General features: G+C 41.4%; 1 protein-coding gene across 1 annotated transcript in view; it reads left to right on the forward strand.

The window, feature by feature from the left end:
• Nucleotides 1–17,962, forward strand: part of pigg (phosphatidylinositol glycan anchor biosynthesis class G) — a 175,639-nt gene that overhangs the window by 12,315 nt on the left and 145,362 nt on the right. Inside the window, exons 3-4 of the mRNA XM_059516243.1 lie at nucleotides 2,494–2,703; nucleotides 3,863–4,051. Coding sequence (XP_059372226.1) covers nucleotides 2,494–2,703; nucleotides 3,863–4,051 — 399 coding nt within the window. The remainder of the gene's footprint in view (nucleotides 1–2,493; nucleotides 2,704–3,862; nucleotides 4,052–17,962) is intronic.

Genomic DNA, 17,962 nt, shown 5'->3' on the forward strand with positions numbered 1-17,962 from the left:
TCTATTTAGCAGATGTGCTGCTGCTGATGTAACTGTATGGAGAAACTTTAGGGCTTTTTTTCTGGCAGAAATGCTCTTTCCGTTCAGTAGAGCCACTGGCATCCTCTCTGGCTGTGAATGCTTCTAGGAGCAGCAGTTAGCAAGCATACAATTTTAAGCCTTTCCTTGTGCCAGAAGCTGTAATGCGGCATAAAACCACTGCAGAGGGGAGCCAGAATCCTCTAATTGCTCATGTTTCACTACAAATGTGACAAGAGTAAAGCAATTAGCCTGTGATTTCTGAAAAGCTCGGAGTCTGGTAAGTGAAGGAGGTTCTGTGAGATCTGCTGATGGAGCAACGAGAGGAAGGACGGAACAGCTGCGAGAATCCATGTGTTGAATGAATATTGAGCCATATTCTATTTATATTTATATATTAATATAATCATTAAGGTGGGTATGCAATGTTTCAGATATTCACAGTATTTTTAAGATGTAAATATCTCAGTTATTTTATTGAGATAATATTTTTCTGTTAGTTTCAAGATTAAGACTGATGTTTTAACAGTGTCTTTGAATTGCACTATAGTGTGACTTTGAATGCAAATGTTTGAACTTATGTATGATTCATGCAAACTGGCAAATTTAAAGCAAGTTGCTTTGAAACAATCTATATAAAAATAAAGGTGACTGGCATTTAATGCATTTTTTGCCGCATCATTCAAAAAATATTCATAGCATTTTTTATACTGTTCACTGCTGCAGTGACTGTAAGATTATAATTTTGACTGAAATTAAATTCAGGACCCATTAAATAAAAAAAAGTGAAAGTAAATACATTCATGATGTTACAAAATATTGCTATTTCAAATAAATGCTGTTCTTTTGAAACTTTTATTCGTTAAAAAATCCTGAAAAAAAACTATCGCATGGTTTCCGCAAAAAATATTATTCATCATTAATAATAATAAATGTTTCTTGAGCAGCAAATCAGCATATTAGAATGATTTCTGAAGGATCATGTGACACTGAAGTCTGAATGCTAAAAAAGTCAGCTTTGAACACAGAAAAAATAAATGGCTTTTTAAAATTATATTCAAAAATAGAAAATGGTCACTTTAAATTGTAATAATATTTCACAAAATTACTAATTTTTACTGTATCTTTAATCAAATAAATGGAGCCTTGAAGAGACTTCTTTCAAAACCTTGTCGATATAATACTGTACATTTAAAAAAGCAATATGATACAGACAGGCGGAGTGATGGAAACACGTAAAACACCTGTTTTAGCACTTGGCTAATAAGACCGAGATCTAGTGATGTTTCTGATGACACCTGTGTTTTTTTTCCTCTCATCTCTGCTCTGTGTTAATTGTCTGAGGGAAGCACGTTTCGCTAGATGACAGTAATTGTGTTGTGTATACTAACAGACACGCAATCAATACCCTCATTATAATCTACACCACAAATAGGAGGGGTGGTCTCGTAGTGTGTGTGTGTGTGTGTGTGTGTGTTGTTTTCATCATTAGATGATGTCGTTCCTGAGAGATGAGGATCTGGGTGAGGGAATTATGTTTGGGTTTTCCATGAGGGTAAGGGAAAGGTTTCGTGTTGTGTTTTTCTCTGCGTGAGACTACAAAGAGTTTGTAAATTTGTGGTTCTGTTCCCGGAATAGCTAATGATTTATCTGGCCTATTTTAGCGTCTCTGGTCATTTACATTCAGATTCACACTTTTTTTTTTATAACCAGACTGTGTAAATATGAGAGTTTATGAGCCGAGAAATCTTTTTGGCACACCAAAAACAACAGGCCTTTTCTTGTCAAAAATGTCCATTTGTTTTCCCCATAAAGCTGTATTTCATGTGTACTCTGCCTTCTTTTATATCAGCTGTCAAAACTGTAGTAATATCAAATTGTATTGTTTACAAGACATAAATGGAGCAGTTGAAATTTTTATAGGTGCTATACTCTGCTTGTTCCTTCCCTGAATGTTTTAAAGGAATAGTTCACTAAGAAATGAAAATTTGCTGAAGATTTACGCACCCTCAGCCCATGAAAGATGCAGATGAGTTTGTTTCTTAATCAGGAATTTCGCATCAGTCCAACAAATCAAACATCACAATGATCCATAAGTAATCCACCCCACTCCAGTCCATCAATTAATATCTTGTGAAGCAAGAAGCAGGTCCATCAAGACAAACTGGACATAACTTTAAACTTACACTTCTGGCCAAAATACCAGTCCATAATCCATAATAACTCTTCCTCTGAAGAAAAGTCCATCTCCTGTTGTCCTCTCACATTAGAATCCACCAACATATTTATATTTATATACTGTTTTGGCCTGTTTTCGCTCTCCTGATTTAGATGAGAGGACACTGGAGAAAGCAATATTATGTATAGAAGACTCATTTTTGGTGAACCTTCCTTTTTAGGCCTTGTTGGACAGTAAAGAGATTTTATGGTTTCTTAAACAGTAATATTTGTGTTCTCTCATATGTCCGTCTTCAGGCTCTGACCACCGGCAGCATCCCGGGCTTCATAGACGTGGTGATGAACCTGAACTCTCCAGCTCTGCTGGAGGACAATCTCATCTGGCAGGCCAAGAGCGCTGGCAAACGGATCATCTTCTACGGCGACGACACTTGGGTTCGACTCTTCCCCAAACACTTCATGGAGCATGACGGCACTACCTCATTTTTTGTGTCTGACTACACAGAGGTGAGATGATTTGAACTCAGAGATGTTTGACTCTTACCATTGTTCTGTACATCTTCCCGGGTGAAATCAAAGAATGTCAGTAGAAACGCAAAAGATTTTCCACACAGATTTCGTATCAGGTTCAAGATGGTTTGAAAGTGACTTCAGTTTGAGCTGTGCTTCATGTCTCTCTACGCTTTTGACAACAGACAATGGAAATTTGGGAATACACCATTATTTGAGTTCAGAACAAGTTATATTTGTAGCTTGCTTTTTATTAATGCTCTTCCTGAAGTAAGGAGAAAGTTTTAAATTCAAACCCAATAAATCTATTGAAACCTTACATTTGTGTTGTGCTGGTTTTTTGAGCATGATAGCTGATGCATCCGACTTTTATGGCTCATATAGTAAGATGTAAGAATATGGAGTTTCTATGAGGAAAAAAATACCTTGATTTTATTCAGAGGCCCAAACTGAGATATGCAGTTCAGTGCAGATGCTGATATTTCTAAAGCCAAAAAATAAGTTGAAATTCTCACAGCTTGTAAACCAATGAGATCTTTATAAGAGTATAGCAGACTATTAACATAAAATACCTATGAATATCATTTTCACTCTATATCTCCAATAATATTTCTTTGTGAGATTATATTTAAATGCTTAGTTTTATGATCCAAAGCTCTGAAGTTTCAAACATATCATGAATGACAGATGATCAAATAAACATTCCTAAAAAGACTGAGAATCGTACAGTGTTTGATATTCACATCTAAACATGCTTTCTCTAAAAAAAAAAGTTGTCTGGATAGTCAAGTAAATCTGAGTCAACTTCAGTCAAGTAAGTGTTCATTTGGAAATTACAAACAAAATAAAAGTCATTCTTGTTAAAAATCTGAAAAGGTTTCACTGCAAAAAGCCATGTGAACTATCAGTCAGATGACAGAAGGCATGTAGTAGATTGTGTTCAACAGGTTTTGATTAGTTTTGATCATCATTTAGAGGCCTTAGAAATTTGCATATCAAATATAAGACCTGGTTAAAGTTACACTGGTTACTTAGTACAATAACATCACAAACAAGGACAGTTTGATTCCTCATGACCCCTTGAAGTCTTAGTCTATATTTGTCTGTTTCTTCGCACACTCTCTTGGATTTTAATATCTCTGTCTCGTTCTGTCAGGTGGACAATAACGTGACCCGTCATCTGGATGGCACCCTGAAGCGAGATGACTGGGATATTCTGATTTTGCATTATCTGGGTCTGGACCACATCGGACACATCAGCGGACCGCACAGCTCTCTGATAGGACCCAAACTGATGGAGATGGACGACATCATCAAGAAGATACATGCCTCGCTCGTATCAAAGGTGTGGTGTTGTTTTACTAAACCTTTGCTCTTGACCTCTTCAACATCTCAGAGCTGTCCTGAAGAAGCACTTTATGAAGCAATTCATTATAGTGCATGTTTGAATGTTTCTCTGAGAAGCTTCAGGGCATTTTTGAAACCTTTGATATTTGAAGTCTGATCTTTCATTTAGTAGAATCATATATCAAGTTCTTCCCCTCCACAGTTTTATCTGTAGCCAGTCTTGAAGTGTTTACTCTTTTTAGTGCTATTTGCCAAGCCTGCTATTTTTATTACTATTGCTCATACTGAGGGTTATTGATTTGAACAAACCCTTGACACTAAGTATTAAACTTCAGTGTGCAACTAAAGCATTTTTGCTCTAGACATGAATGATTCCTTAAATCATGTGCTTTTACTTACTAGGTGATCAGATGCAGAGTTTTCACCTGCTGCATGATTAAACAGGTGATAATATCCGACAGACATGCATTGAATATCATAGGAGACCAAAATATTGTAGGTTCTGGGTGCACTCTTTTTACTTGAGCCTAGCAACCACATAGTAACACCCTAGCAACTGCAAAGAACAGCCTGGATTTATGACGTTTTCTGCAGGAGCAGCAACACTATTTTTTCCACCCTGTCAGAGTGAGGCTCATTTTTCTCTCTCAGTTTTTTCCTGAAAAGTCTCCTCTCACTGTATTTTTAAGCACTAAGCCGTTCTTCTGCATTCTGACCCAAATACAGATCTATTCCCAGAGGAACGTTTGCCTGGTCTCAGCCACAGTTATTATAGTGAATGAAAACTGAAGCTTTTAAAAACATTTTTGTTCATTCACATACGTATTCACATAAAGCTAAAATACAATATATTGTTTTACTGAAATAAAAAATTTATTGAACATATTAGTAGTTAAAAAAAGAAAGCTAATAGAAAGGACAGAAGCACATAACAAAAATAAAGTTTGAAACTGAAATTCAATTTAAAACTGAAAACATCAAAATAAAAGCTATTAATAAAACTATTATAGTATTTACAATAATACTAAAATAACAGTGGCTTCAACAGCTACAGAAATGCCTCTCTCTCTGTCTTTCTTTTGCTTTTTATTTTTAAAACCTATATATATATATATATATATAATAGTTTAATAGTGTTGTTTCATACTGGATTGTACTGGATAAAAATATTTATTTGATCCCCTGCTGATTTTGTTAGTTTGGGTCTGTAATTTTGAAAGTAGGTTTATTTTAACAGATAGTGCCATAAGTGAAATAAGTATTTGATCCTCTACTAACCAGTCAGAATTCTGGCTCCCACAGACTGTCCATGTGGAACACAGATTAGTCCTGCCACTTTAAGAAGTTACTCCTAATGTCAGCTTGTTAGGTGAATAAGACACCTCTCCACACAATCTGTATCTTCCATTCCAACCTCTCCCTCCATCATGGGCAAGACCAAAGAGCTGTCAAAATATGTCAGAGACAAGATTGTAGATCTGCACAAGGCTTGAATGGGCTACAAGACCATCAGCAAGATGCTTGGTGAGAAGGAGAAAAGTGGCCCATTTAAAGTTTGCCAGAGAAAATCTAAATGATACAGAGAAGGCTTAGGAGAAAGTGTTGTGGTCAGATGAGACCAAAATTGAACTCTTTGGCATTAACTCGAATCTCTGTGTTTGGAGGGAGAGAAATGCTGACTATGACCCCAAGAACATCATCTGTACAGTCAAGCACAGAGGTGGAAACATTATGCTTTGGGGCTGTTCAGGACGGCTTCACCGCATTGAGGGGCAAATAGATGAGGCCATGTACTGTAAAATCTTGGACGAGAACCTCCTTCCCTCAGACAGAACACTGAAGATGGGTCATGGATAAGTCTTCAGGGATTACAATGACCCGAAACATACCACCAAGCCAACAAAGGATTGGCTCAACAAGAAGCACATTAAGATTATGGAGTGACCTCGCCAGTCTCCAGACCTCAATCCTACAGAAAATCTGTGGAGGGAGCTGAAAAAGATTTAGAGAGGATCTGTAAAGAGGAGTGGACCAAAATCCCTCCTGAGTTGTGTGCAAACCCGGTGACCAGCTACAAAAAACGCCTTACCTCTGTGTTTGCTAACAAGGGTTTCTGCACGAAAAACTAATTTGTGTTTTGTTTGGGGATCAAATACTTCGTTCACTCACTGAAATGCAAATCAATTTCTAACCTTTATATAATTTTTTTTCTGGATTTTTTGGTTGATATTCTGTCTTTATACATTAAAATAAACCTACCATTAAAATTACAGACCATTCATTTCTTTGTAAGTGGGCAAACTTAAAAAATCAGCGGGGGATCAAATAAATATATTCCCCACTGTAGTTGTCATGGAAGCATTTATATGCGAGCTTAAAATCTTTCCAGACACATTAGTTTCTCTCATTTCTGTCATTCAAAAGTTCAATAATTAGGTGTAAAGCATCATTGTGGCAACGGTGAATATAAAAATGCATAATTTTGTCCAAGACATCTTCTGCATCTCTCTTCTGGAAGTTTACTTTCTATCAGTGACTCCGCTCTGGGTAATTACGTAATTATGTAATTATGCATATTGCGCTATTTCGCTATGTGACATTGGCCCTGACTGATTTGCTGTCTGATTCGCAGAATTAGCGTTAGTCTACTCATGAAACCCACAGCATCCGTTTGGCAGAGCTTTCTGTTGCTCTTAAAGTCATTTTTTGACTTTGCACTGCATCCAAATAATTGAAACTTTTAAATGTTATTACACTGTTCTGCTAAATAATGAAATTCATTTCTTGTTTCTTAATAATTTTGTGTTGCTTATTCCAAAAGTAGTGTCTGTTTGATTTGAGCAAGTAACACATCTTGTAAAATGATGCATTTCATAGCATTTTTGCTTTCCATGACTTGAAAGGTGAGATCCTTTGCAGATTTTAAATTAAATTACATATTTTGAATACTTCTTTTAAGAGCCTAAAATTACCATTCACATAAAATTTCCCTGCAGTTTTCCGCCAAAATAAAAGCTCTATAAAAGCTCTAAAGCTCTAGCTCTATAATAAGCTCAATAAAGGCTCTACTTTACAGTTCAATATTATTATCATGATGTTTCTTTATTGTTTTAGTTTCCCCTTTTTATTCTGTGTGTTTTTAATAAAATAATCCATATACAGTTGGTCAATTTCACTGGCCATTGGCAGGTATGGCAAAATTTTAGTTTTAGGCCTTTTTGTCATTTAAACTTAAAAATATGTTTTTGTATTTTATAAGTACATTAAAGTTGATACATATATAATTTGAAAAATCAATTTTTTGCATAAATGAAAAATAAGTAAATGGATAGATAAATACATAAATATTTTTTTTGTTACCATCTCCAAAATAATATGGAAAATGAATTTAGTCATTTCTAAAATAGGCAACCTCCTATAACCGGTGCTTAAAACTGATTTGTGCATTTAGTACGCAACCTGCAAATGTTTCCACAAACACTAATTTTCTTTTTCTGCATGGGAATTTCAATAAAATCGAAGAACACTACTCTATCAATAATGTCTTTAACAGAAATGCACCCACTTTTTTTCATCACGGGGACTAAACATGCCTCTTTATTGGTGACATCTGTATAACCAGCTGCGTCCTACTTTAGCACCCCGCAGGCCTGCTACCCGTTATAATATGTGCAGGCGAAATCTGTTCCCTCTGCAGGTGAGAGAGTTTAACTCCCTACAGGACCAGAGGAACACCGGAGCTCCCTGCAGTATGACACATCCAACACTCATTAATCATCAGCCCTTTATGAGAGATCTTATAGGAGCCGTTAATGTAGGTTATTCAGAACGTTGCCTGAAGTAACAATGAATTTTAGGACATGATAAAATGGTGCGTCAGTTAACATCTACAGCAAGATTGCACAAGAACAATCTAAGTTTTAAAAGGGTTGCATCAAGAAGAAAATCACATAACCCTGAGATAAAAGAGCTCAATGTACTATGATAACATGGTTAAATAAAAAAAAAATTTATCAAAAGGAAAATTTAGCCTATAGATCCTTAGTAATAGTGATTTCACCCTTTTTAATTATTTTACAGTTTACAGCATGAGGTAAATAATTGTTCAGCCATAATAAATTATAGCCTTTATATTATATATAACATATATGTAATACATATATATTACAGTAAGTATATTATATATATATATATATATATATTAGTGGTGGGCCGTTTTCGGCGAGACTCTTATCGGGCGATAAAATAAATATCGCCGTTAATCTTCTCTCAAAGTTGGGTTGAGAGCTGGGTCTATACTAGGGGAGCTATGATGACTTTCACCTTGATATTTTATATAACCAACTGGCTGAGGCCAGCCTAAAAAGATGCTCAGGACAGTTGACGGGCCACTGCTGCGCATCGTCACGAAAGCTCATCTTTTTCACGTGTTTTTAAGCCTTACCGCTTGTCGATTTAAACATTAAAGCATCCAAACACAAGACACGCAAAAGCTGAACAGAGTACCTGGTTAGAGTACCTGGTTAGAAGTCCCTCCTGCACCTGAACGGACAAATACAAAGCGCAGTTTGAAAAAACAAAAAGGTGTGAAAGAGTCCAATTCAGTACTCGCGATGTTCTGGTGTTCAGGGCTCACGCATAGAAAGGCGTCTCAAAACACTTGAACATCGAATTTGCTTATTTTTGCTCTTGTGCCGACAAATACATACAAAATATGTCAAAATATCCACCTTGGAAATTATGCTCAAAAACTGTCAGTTATTTCTTAAGTGAAAGTAAACAGTTGAGGAAAAAAATGGGATGTGTATTATATTGGATGCGTTCATCGTCTCTTAAAGTGACCTCGCCTAATTTAGCTACTGGCTGCTATAATGTTAATCCAAGAAAATGAAAATGAAAATCACTCACTGCTCTTGACTGAATTACTTTGTAGTTTTAACAGTCAAACCAAAAATTATTCAGACACCAGATATAATTTTTTGATATATATAGCAAAACTGTAATAATGTGAGAAATGTTGAAGGTGTCTGAATAAATGTAGGTTTGATTGTATATTTCATTTTTACATTGAAGACTATCCAGTGCTATTTTACATTTAATTATTTGGTTTCTGTACCTTGACACCTACAAACTTGAAAAAAACTTAAACATTGTGTAAATAGCACAAATAAATAAAAATAAACAAACAAATTAAACAATTTCAAACAGGGCCCACTGGTACAACTTTCACCGGGGCCCCGCACTGCAGACGGATTATGTGTGAAACAGGCGTAAGGTTGTTTGCACCTTGTGCAATGTGGAATTAGTTTAAAGCTTTTTCAAGCACTCTGTGCTACAGTGAGATTAATCTAGATTAAAAAAATTAATCTTTGCCCACCACTAATATATATATATACATATACACTCACCTAAAGGATTTTTTGGAACACCTGTTCAATTTCTCATTAATGCAATTATCTAATCAACCAATCACATGGCAGTTGCTTCAATGCATTTAGGGGTGTGGTCCTGGCCAAGACAATCTCCTGAACTCCAAACTGAATGTCAGAATGGGAAAGAAAGGTGATTTAAGCAATTTTGAGCGTGGCATGGTTGTTGGTGCCAGACGAGCCGGTCTGAGTATTTCACAATCTGCTCAGTTACTGGGATTTTCATGCACAACCATTTCTAGGGTTTACAAAGAATGGTTTGAAAAGGGAAAAACATCCAGTATGTGGCAGTCCTGTGAGCGAAAATGCCTTGTTGATGCTAGAGGTCAGAGGAGAATTGACCGACTGATTCAAGCTGATAGAAGAGCAACTTTGACTGAAATAACCACTTTACAACCAAGGTATGCAGCGAAGCATTTGTGAAGCCACAACATGCACAGCCTTGAGGCGGATGGGCTACAACAGCAGAAGACCCCACTGAGTACCACTCATCTCCACTACAAATAGGAAAAAGAGTCTACAATTTGCACGAGCTCACCAAAATTCCAGCTGAAGACTGGAAAAATGTTGCCTGGTCTGATGAGTCTCGATTTCTGTTGAGACATTCAGATGGTACGGTCAGAATTTGGCGTAAAAAGAATGAGAACATGGATCCATCATGCCTTGTTACCACTGTTCAGGCTGGTGGTGGTGGTGTAATGGTGTGGGGGATGTTTTCTTGGCACACTTTAGGCCCCTTTAAATGCATAAATGCCACGGCCTACCTGAGCATTGTTTCTGACCATGTCCATCCCTTTATGACCACCATGTACCCATCCTCTGATGGCTACTTCCAGCAGGATAATGCACCATGTCACAAAGCTCAAAACATTTCAAATTGGTTTCTTGATCATGACAATGAGTTCACTGTACTAAAATGGCCCCCACAGTCACCAGATCTCAACCCGATAGAGAATCTTTGGGATGTGGTGGAACGGGAGCTTCGTGCCCTGGATGTGCATCCCACAAATCTCCATAATCTGCAAGATGCTATCCTATCAATATGGGCCAGTATTTCTAAAGAATGCTTTCAGCACCTTGTTGAATCAATGCCACGTAGAACTAAGGCAGTTCTGAAGGCGAAAGGGGGTCAAACACAGTATTAATAGGGTGTTCCTAATAACCCTTTAAGTGAGTGTGTAAATATATATATATATGTCAAATGTCGAGAGCGCATTATTGTAGCACGAAAGTACATTAATATAATGCGCGAGCGCGAATCTCTCTGCTCCCGCGCGGAATATAATGTGCCCGAGGGCGAATCTCTCTCCTTGAGAGCGGAATTTAATGTGCAGAGCGCAAATCTCTCTGCTCGCGGCTGCCCAGTTCCCGCGCATTATATTAATGTACTTTCGCGCTACAATAATGCGCTCTCGACATAGGTGAAAGTCATCATAGCTTGTGTAGTATAGACTCAGCTCCAACCCAACTTTGAGAATAGATTAACGCCGATATTTTTTTTATCACCCTATAAGAGTCTCACGTTAACGCAGCACTAATACACACACACACACACACACACACACACACACACACACACACACAGGTGCATCACAATAAATTAGAATGTCATTGAAAAGTTTGTTTATTTTGGTAATTCAAATTGTGAAACTTGTGTATTAAATTCAATGCACACAGACTGAAGTAGTTTAAGCCTTTGGTTCTTGTGAAGATTTTGGGTCACATTTAACAAAAACCCACCAATTCATCTCAACAAATTAGAATACTTCATAAGACCAATAATAATAAAAATAAAAATTTAGTTAATTGTTGGTCTTCTGGAAATTTACTGAACATGTACTCAATATTTGGTAGGGGCTCCTTTTGCTTTAATTACTGCCTCAATTTGGCGCGGCATGGTGGTGATCAGTTTGTGGCACTGCTGAGATGGTATGGAAGCCCAGGTTTCTTTGACAGTGGCCTTCAGCTCATCTGCATTGTTTGGTCACTTGTTTCTCATCTTCCTCTTGACAATACTCCATAGATTCTCTCTGGGGTTCATGTCTGGTGAGTTTGCTGGCCAGTCAAGCACACCAACACCATGGTCATTTAACCAATTTTTGGTGCTTTCGGCAGTGTGGGCAGGGGCCAAATCCTGCTGGAAAATGAAATCAGCATCTTCAAAAAGCTGGTCAGCAGAAGGAAGCATGAAGTGCTCCAAGATTTCTTGGTAAACGGGTGCAGTGACTTTGGTTTTCAAAAAACAAAATGGACCAACACTAGCAGATGACATTGAACCCCAAATTATCATAGATTGTGAAAACTTAACACTGAACTTTAAGCAACTTGGGCTATGAGCTTCTCCACCCTTCCTCCAGACTCTAGGACCTTGGTTCCCTTTCAGTCGGTCACTCTTGACGCCACGTCGGTGACCGATGATGCCCCCTGACCGACGATGCCCCCTGCATCCGCCCCCGCTCACGCGCCGCATCTGCAGCAGCCTCCAAGTGGTGCCGTGGAGCTGGGCGCAGGCAGGCTGCCCCTCCTGTCCTGGCCCTCGTCAAACTTGGCGGTGAGCAGAAGAGCAAGAGGCCCCAGGATGGGTGACCCAGAGAGAGGTAGCTGCATTCTGGGAGATGGTGAACGCACCTCTCCCTCCCCTGGAGGAGGGCCAGGCGGAGAATCTGGAAATCTCGACAGGAGAGCAGTTTTCTCCCTCTCTGGGTCCCAGGAGGGCACGGAGAGTTGCGGACGGCCAAGCACCGGACCTCACTCATCCTCCTCCTTCGCCAGATGGCAGCAGCGGGCGGTTCGAGAGCGTCAACAAAGGCCCTACTTACACACCCTCTGCCAACCCGTGGAACCAGGTGAGCCCTGCACCCAACACTCGCACCACACTCCGGCCTGCTCACAAGCCGCCTGAGTTGGGAGAATGGCGACTCCATCCCCTGACGGTCCAGCTGATTTGGAGGCGGTTCAGAGCCGCTCAGGTAGACCTGTTTGCTGCTCCAGAGACCTCTCACTGCCAGTTGTTCTACTCCCTGACCGAGGGAACTCTTGGCATGGACGTACTGGCACACAGCTGGCCGCGGGACCTACACAAGTATGCGTTTCCCCCAGTGAGCCTTCTCGCACAGACACTGTGCAAAGTCTGTGAGGACGAGGAGCAAGTCTTGCTAGTAGCGCCGTATTGGCCCACGCGGACCTGGTTCCCCGAACTAGTGCTCCTTGCGACAGCCCCTCCTTGGCCAATTCCTCTGACGAAGGATCTACTGACTCAGAGATGGGGCACCATTTGGCACCTGCGTCCAGACCTTTGGAAACTCCATGTATGGTCCTTGGACGGGACGCGGAGGTTCTAGGTGACCTACCCCAAGAGGTAGCGAACACCATCACTTCGGCAAGAGCACCGTCTACGAGACACGCTTACGCCTTAAAGTGGAACCTGTTCGTTGAGTGATGTTCTTCTCACCGAGAAGACCCCCGAAGATGCCCGATTGCAGTCGTGTTGTCCTTTCTGCAGCAAGGGCTGTAGCGAAGGCTGTCTCCCTCCACCCTCAAAGTCCAGGTTGCTGCTATTGCTACGTACCATGACCCCGTCAATGGGAAGTCTTTGGGTAAGCATGACCTCATTGTCAGGTTCCTTAGAGGGGCCAGGAGGTTAAATCCATCCCGGCCCCCCTGTATACCCTCTTGGGACCTGTCTCTAGTGCTTAAATCACTACAGCAGGGCCCATTCGAGCCTTTGCATTCAGTTGAGCTAAAGTTTCTTTCATTGAAAACTCTGCTCCTGCTTGCACTGGCCTCCATCAAGAGGGTAGGGGACCTGCATGCATTTTCGGTCGACGATTCGTGCCTAGAGTTCGGGCCGGCTGACTCCCAGGTAATCCTGAAGCCCCGGCCTGGCTATGTGCCCAAGGTTCCCACTAAACCCTTCAAAGACCAAGTGGTGAACCTGCAAGCGCTGCCCCTGGAGGAGGCAGACCCAGCCCTGGCTTTGCTTTGTCCCGTCCGATCATTAAGGTGGTATGTAGACAGGACACAAAGCGTCAGGACCTCAGACCAGCTCTTTGTCTGTTACGGAGGCTGGCATAAGGGGAGTGCCGTCTATAATCAGAGGATGGCCCACTGGATTGTGGTTGCCATAACCCTGGCTTATCAGGCTCAGGATGTGCCCTGCCCATTCAGGTTGCGAGCTCACTCAACTAGAAGTTTTGCATCCTCCTGGGCGCTGGCTTGTGGCGCCTCGCTGACAGATATTTGTAGAGCTGCGGGCTGGGCGACCCCTAACACGTTCGCTAGGTTCTATAGCCTTCGTGTAGAGCCGGTATCTTTGTTCTCACCTCAAACGGGTAGTGGCACTGAGAGGCCCCGGTTAGTGTCGGCTTGCTTAAACTACTCCAGAGTGTCCGTACTGTAGACCCTGTTGAGATCCTCCATCACCCAAGAAGCTGGACGCGGCGGAACGTCCGGCGCCAGGCTTTCATGATGTATCCGTTAGAACCATGGAACGATGGGTTCCATATTGAGACCTAAATGGTACTCGTATGTGTATAGTCCACGGTATAGCCTTAGAGCCCGTGTTTCCCCGGCAGACTTCTGCCTTCCCAAGAGGGTTTTTAATTACCTCAATTAAATTACTCCTAAACGGATGCTATATGTGTATTTGCCTCCGAGACCTCCTTCCGGAAGGATGGGGCTTCCGCAGCGTCCCGGTTCCAAGCGGACCGGGTACGTTTTCCCAGTGTTATCCAATCTCACCCAGTGAGGTAGTGCTTTGACAACGGTGAGTGGAGCTACTTGTTCTGAGCCCCGGCCTACACCTAATAGGGGCGCAGGCGGCTCGCACAGGGCACTGGAATGGGCAGCACCCATGGCGCTTTAATAGGGATCCCATATTCGTCGGTCACCGACGTGGCGTCAAGAGTGACCGACTGAAAGGGAACGTCTCGGTTACGTATGGTAACCCTCGTTCCCTGAAGGAGGGAACGGAGACACCACATCCCGTCGCCATGGTTGCTGTACCGCCGCTGAGCTGCCGGGTCCCCGGCTCGGCTCCTCAGCAAAAATTTGGAATGCATTGCACCTGCTGCCTTCTTATACTCACGCAGTGATCAGCGGCAGCTGGATGCAATAATTGCATGCCAATGTGCATTGGCTTATTTAGTTTACACTCGAAGTAGATTGGTCTATTGAAGCGATATCCCATATTCGTCGGTCACCGACGTGGTGTCTCCGTTCCCTCCTTCAGGGAACGAGGGTTACCATACGTAACCGAGACGTTTCCAAATGAAATACAAAACTTTCTCTCATCTGAAAAGAGGACTTTGGACCACTGGGCAACAGTCCAGTTCTTCTTCTCCTTAGCCCAGGTAAGACACCTCTGATGTAGTCTGTGGTTCAGGAGTGGCTTAACAAGAGGAATACGCAACTCCCCCGCCCCCCCTACATAAATATGCAGATTATTTTTCTGCCAGCTGGAGGCGCTATTAGAAAAAGAGAGATAGAGGTTTCTCTGGTAACGGCTGTATACAAAGCAGCGCTGAGCTACCAAACGCTGATTTATCAGGCATTACTCGTAAGATGGAATGAAAATGACATGGAAAATTTTCTGAAAACTGTTGGCTTTTCTTCTGAAATACATTTATATAAAAACACCCGCGGCTGTTTTTGATTTTGAAACGTGTAGTGCTCATGTTTATTCAACGAAGTTAAAGCCTTTTGGAAAATCTATTTGTGGCGGTCAGTTTTTATATTATGGCAGCCTGCCACAAATAAATCAATGTATGGGAAACTCTGATGCTTGGATACAGCACTCTGTGAACAGCCAGCTTCATTGGCAATGAATGTTTGTGGCTTACCCTCCTTGTGAATGGTGTCAGTGATTGTCTTCTGGACAACTGTGAGCTCAGCAGCCTTCCCCATGATTGTGTAGCCTAGTGAATCAAAATGAGACAGTTTATTTAGTATCATTCATATATTATTATAGTTTTGTTAATATTTTGAATAATATTTTAGTTTTATATTTTGTTTTTAACTTAAAAATGTATTCAAGTTTCCATATTTTTTTCTTAGTATGAAGGAAACTCTCTCTCTTTCTCTCTCTTCTTTTTATATTATTTTAATTAATTAGCAATAGTAACCATGTGTTTATGTCCATTTCTCAGCCTTTTTTTGTATAAGTGAATAAAAACCTTACAACTAACATTTTTCTTTCTTTCTTGGTTGAAATTTTATTTCAAACAAACAAAATATACAAATACAATAACTGAGTTGCAACAATAAATGAAAAGTATAAGATATTGTAAGCAATAATTACAATATGTCCGAAAAGGAGCATAATGAAGCAAATGCTGATTTGAATATTATGTACATTTATTATTATTAGAATAATTTTATTGTTTTTAATATTATAATAATTATATAATTCATTCTAATAACAACAACAACAATAATAATAATAATAATAATAATATCATTGTGACGAGTGGGGCGGGGCCGAGGGATGTGGGAACACGAGCGAGGCCGGTGGAGTGATTGGGAAATCCGCGACACCTGCGACCCACCACCGGTCTCGAGTCCCACAGAGGAGATGAAAGGATATAAAACTGGAGCGACGACAGTGAAGGACGAGAGAGGACCAGGCCTGGGCTTTAGTTTATGTTTTGGTTTTACTTTGTGCGCATCAGTCGTCCGTGAGGGGCTGATGCGGTGTTTTGTGTTTATTTTGAATTATTAAAGTTTCGTTTGATTGTCCGCCGGCTCCCGCCTCCTTCTTCCGGATGAATATGAAGGTTTTATTATTACAGTGGTGCCGAAGCCCGGAAGAAGGAGGGACGCGCTGCTGAAGATCCCTCGCCGCTGTGGTGAATCCGCGGTGCCATCGAGCTGGCGAGGAGTGTGCCGCCATGGACGCTCGAGGCGGTGGGCTGGAGTGAGTTGCCGGGGACGGGCGAGCTCGCTACCGGCCGACCGCGATGTGGAGGGGCAGCTGCCGTCCGTGAGGGAGCGGAGGAGTCGGCGCCGTTCGCCAGAGAGCCGGAGCCTGCTGCCATCCGCCTGAACGGGAAGGAGCAGGGAACGGGGGACTCCTGCCGGCTGCCCAAAATCGGAGGAGCCGTCGCCGTCCACCGGGCGGCGGAGGAGTGTCGTGCCGTCCGCCGAGGGCCGTCAAGTGCCACCGCCAGGCACTGCGGAGGAGATCACCCAGTTGGTGGAGGGCCGAGCAGCAGTGCGTCTGGGAACCGGAATTGTTTTTTTCCTCTCTCCCCTCTCTCGTCTCTGTCGCTCCTCCTTCCATCTCCTTTTCTCTCGCCTCGTCTGTCCTACCCCCAGGTTCCCGCAGGTCCCCGTGAGCGGTCCCCCCCCCCGGAGGGAGGGGGGGTGAGTAGAGCGCAGTCTCGAGGGAACCCTCGGCCTGCGAGGGGCAATGGGGGTATGTGACGAATGGGGCGGGGCCGAGGGACGTGGGAACACGAGCGAGGCCGGTGGAGTGATTGGGAAATCAGCGACACCTGCGACCCACCACCGGTCTCGAGCCCCACAGAGGAGATGGAAGGATCTAAAACTGGAGCGACGACAGTGAAGGACGAGAGAGGACCAGGCCTGGGCTTTATTTTATGTTTTGGTTTTATTTTGTGCGCATCAGTCGTCCGTGAGGGGCTGATGCGCTGTTTTGTGTCTATTTTGAATTATTAAAGTTTCGTTTGATTGTCCGCCGGTTCTTCCCGATGAATATGAAGGTTTTATTATTACAATCATATTTATAAGTGGACCATACTGTAAAAAAAAACAAAAAAAAAACAAAAAGAAAAAATATGTAATAAAAATTAAGATTCCTTATCCATGATCCATTTCTCATAGTAACTTTAAAATAAGTTCTTTTTAAGCTTCAACTATTTATTCTTGTTATCTAGGTTACCTGATAGTGATCTGTTCTTTTGCTTTACACCTGAGAATGATTAAAAGTCTGTTGCTATGGTTTCAAACTGCACTTCCTGTTTGCAACCACACCAACAATGGAGCATATCAGGCCGGCATGTACATTTTCAAGGTTCCTCTGTAAATCGACGGAAACATTCAGAGGTGCTTTTGAATAATGTTGTCGACTACAGTGTGAAATTATGTCTGGGATTACTGTTTCCTGCTATCAGGTTTTCTTGCCTTAAAACCTGAGTTTCTGTAGCATACTTCAATAGAAAATTGATTCCTCCCTGATATCCATTTGAATTATGCTCCGCGTGGGATGGTTTGCATGTGACGGAGGGAAGATAAGGAGCTCCAGCGAGAGGAAATGAACATGTGAGATGAATTTGGTGTCAGATTGAGGGATTGAGGGATTCCCTGGAGGGCCGTATCGAGTCAAATGTTTTGTACTGCGGATAGATACTGTTATACTAGAAATAATTTATATGATAGAGCACAAAATCTAATTTTTTCAATAAGATTTTGTGTTTGCAGACCAACCAGTCAAAACTGTTCAGATTTCTGTTTATAGTTTA

Source organism: Carassius carassius, chromosome 29 (genome assembly GCF_963082965.1).
Source record: "Carassius carassius chromosome 29, fCarCar2.1, whole genome shotgun sequence".
In the NCBI taxonomy this organism is placed as follows: domain Eukaryota; kingdom Metazoa; phylum Chordata; class Actinopteri; order Cypriniformes; family Cyprinidae; genus Carassius; species Carassius carassius.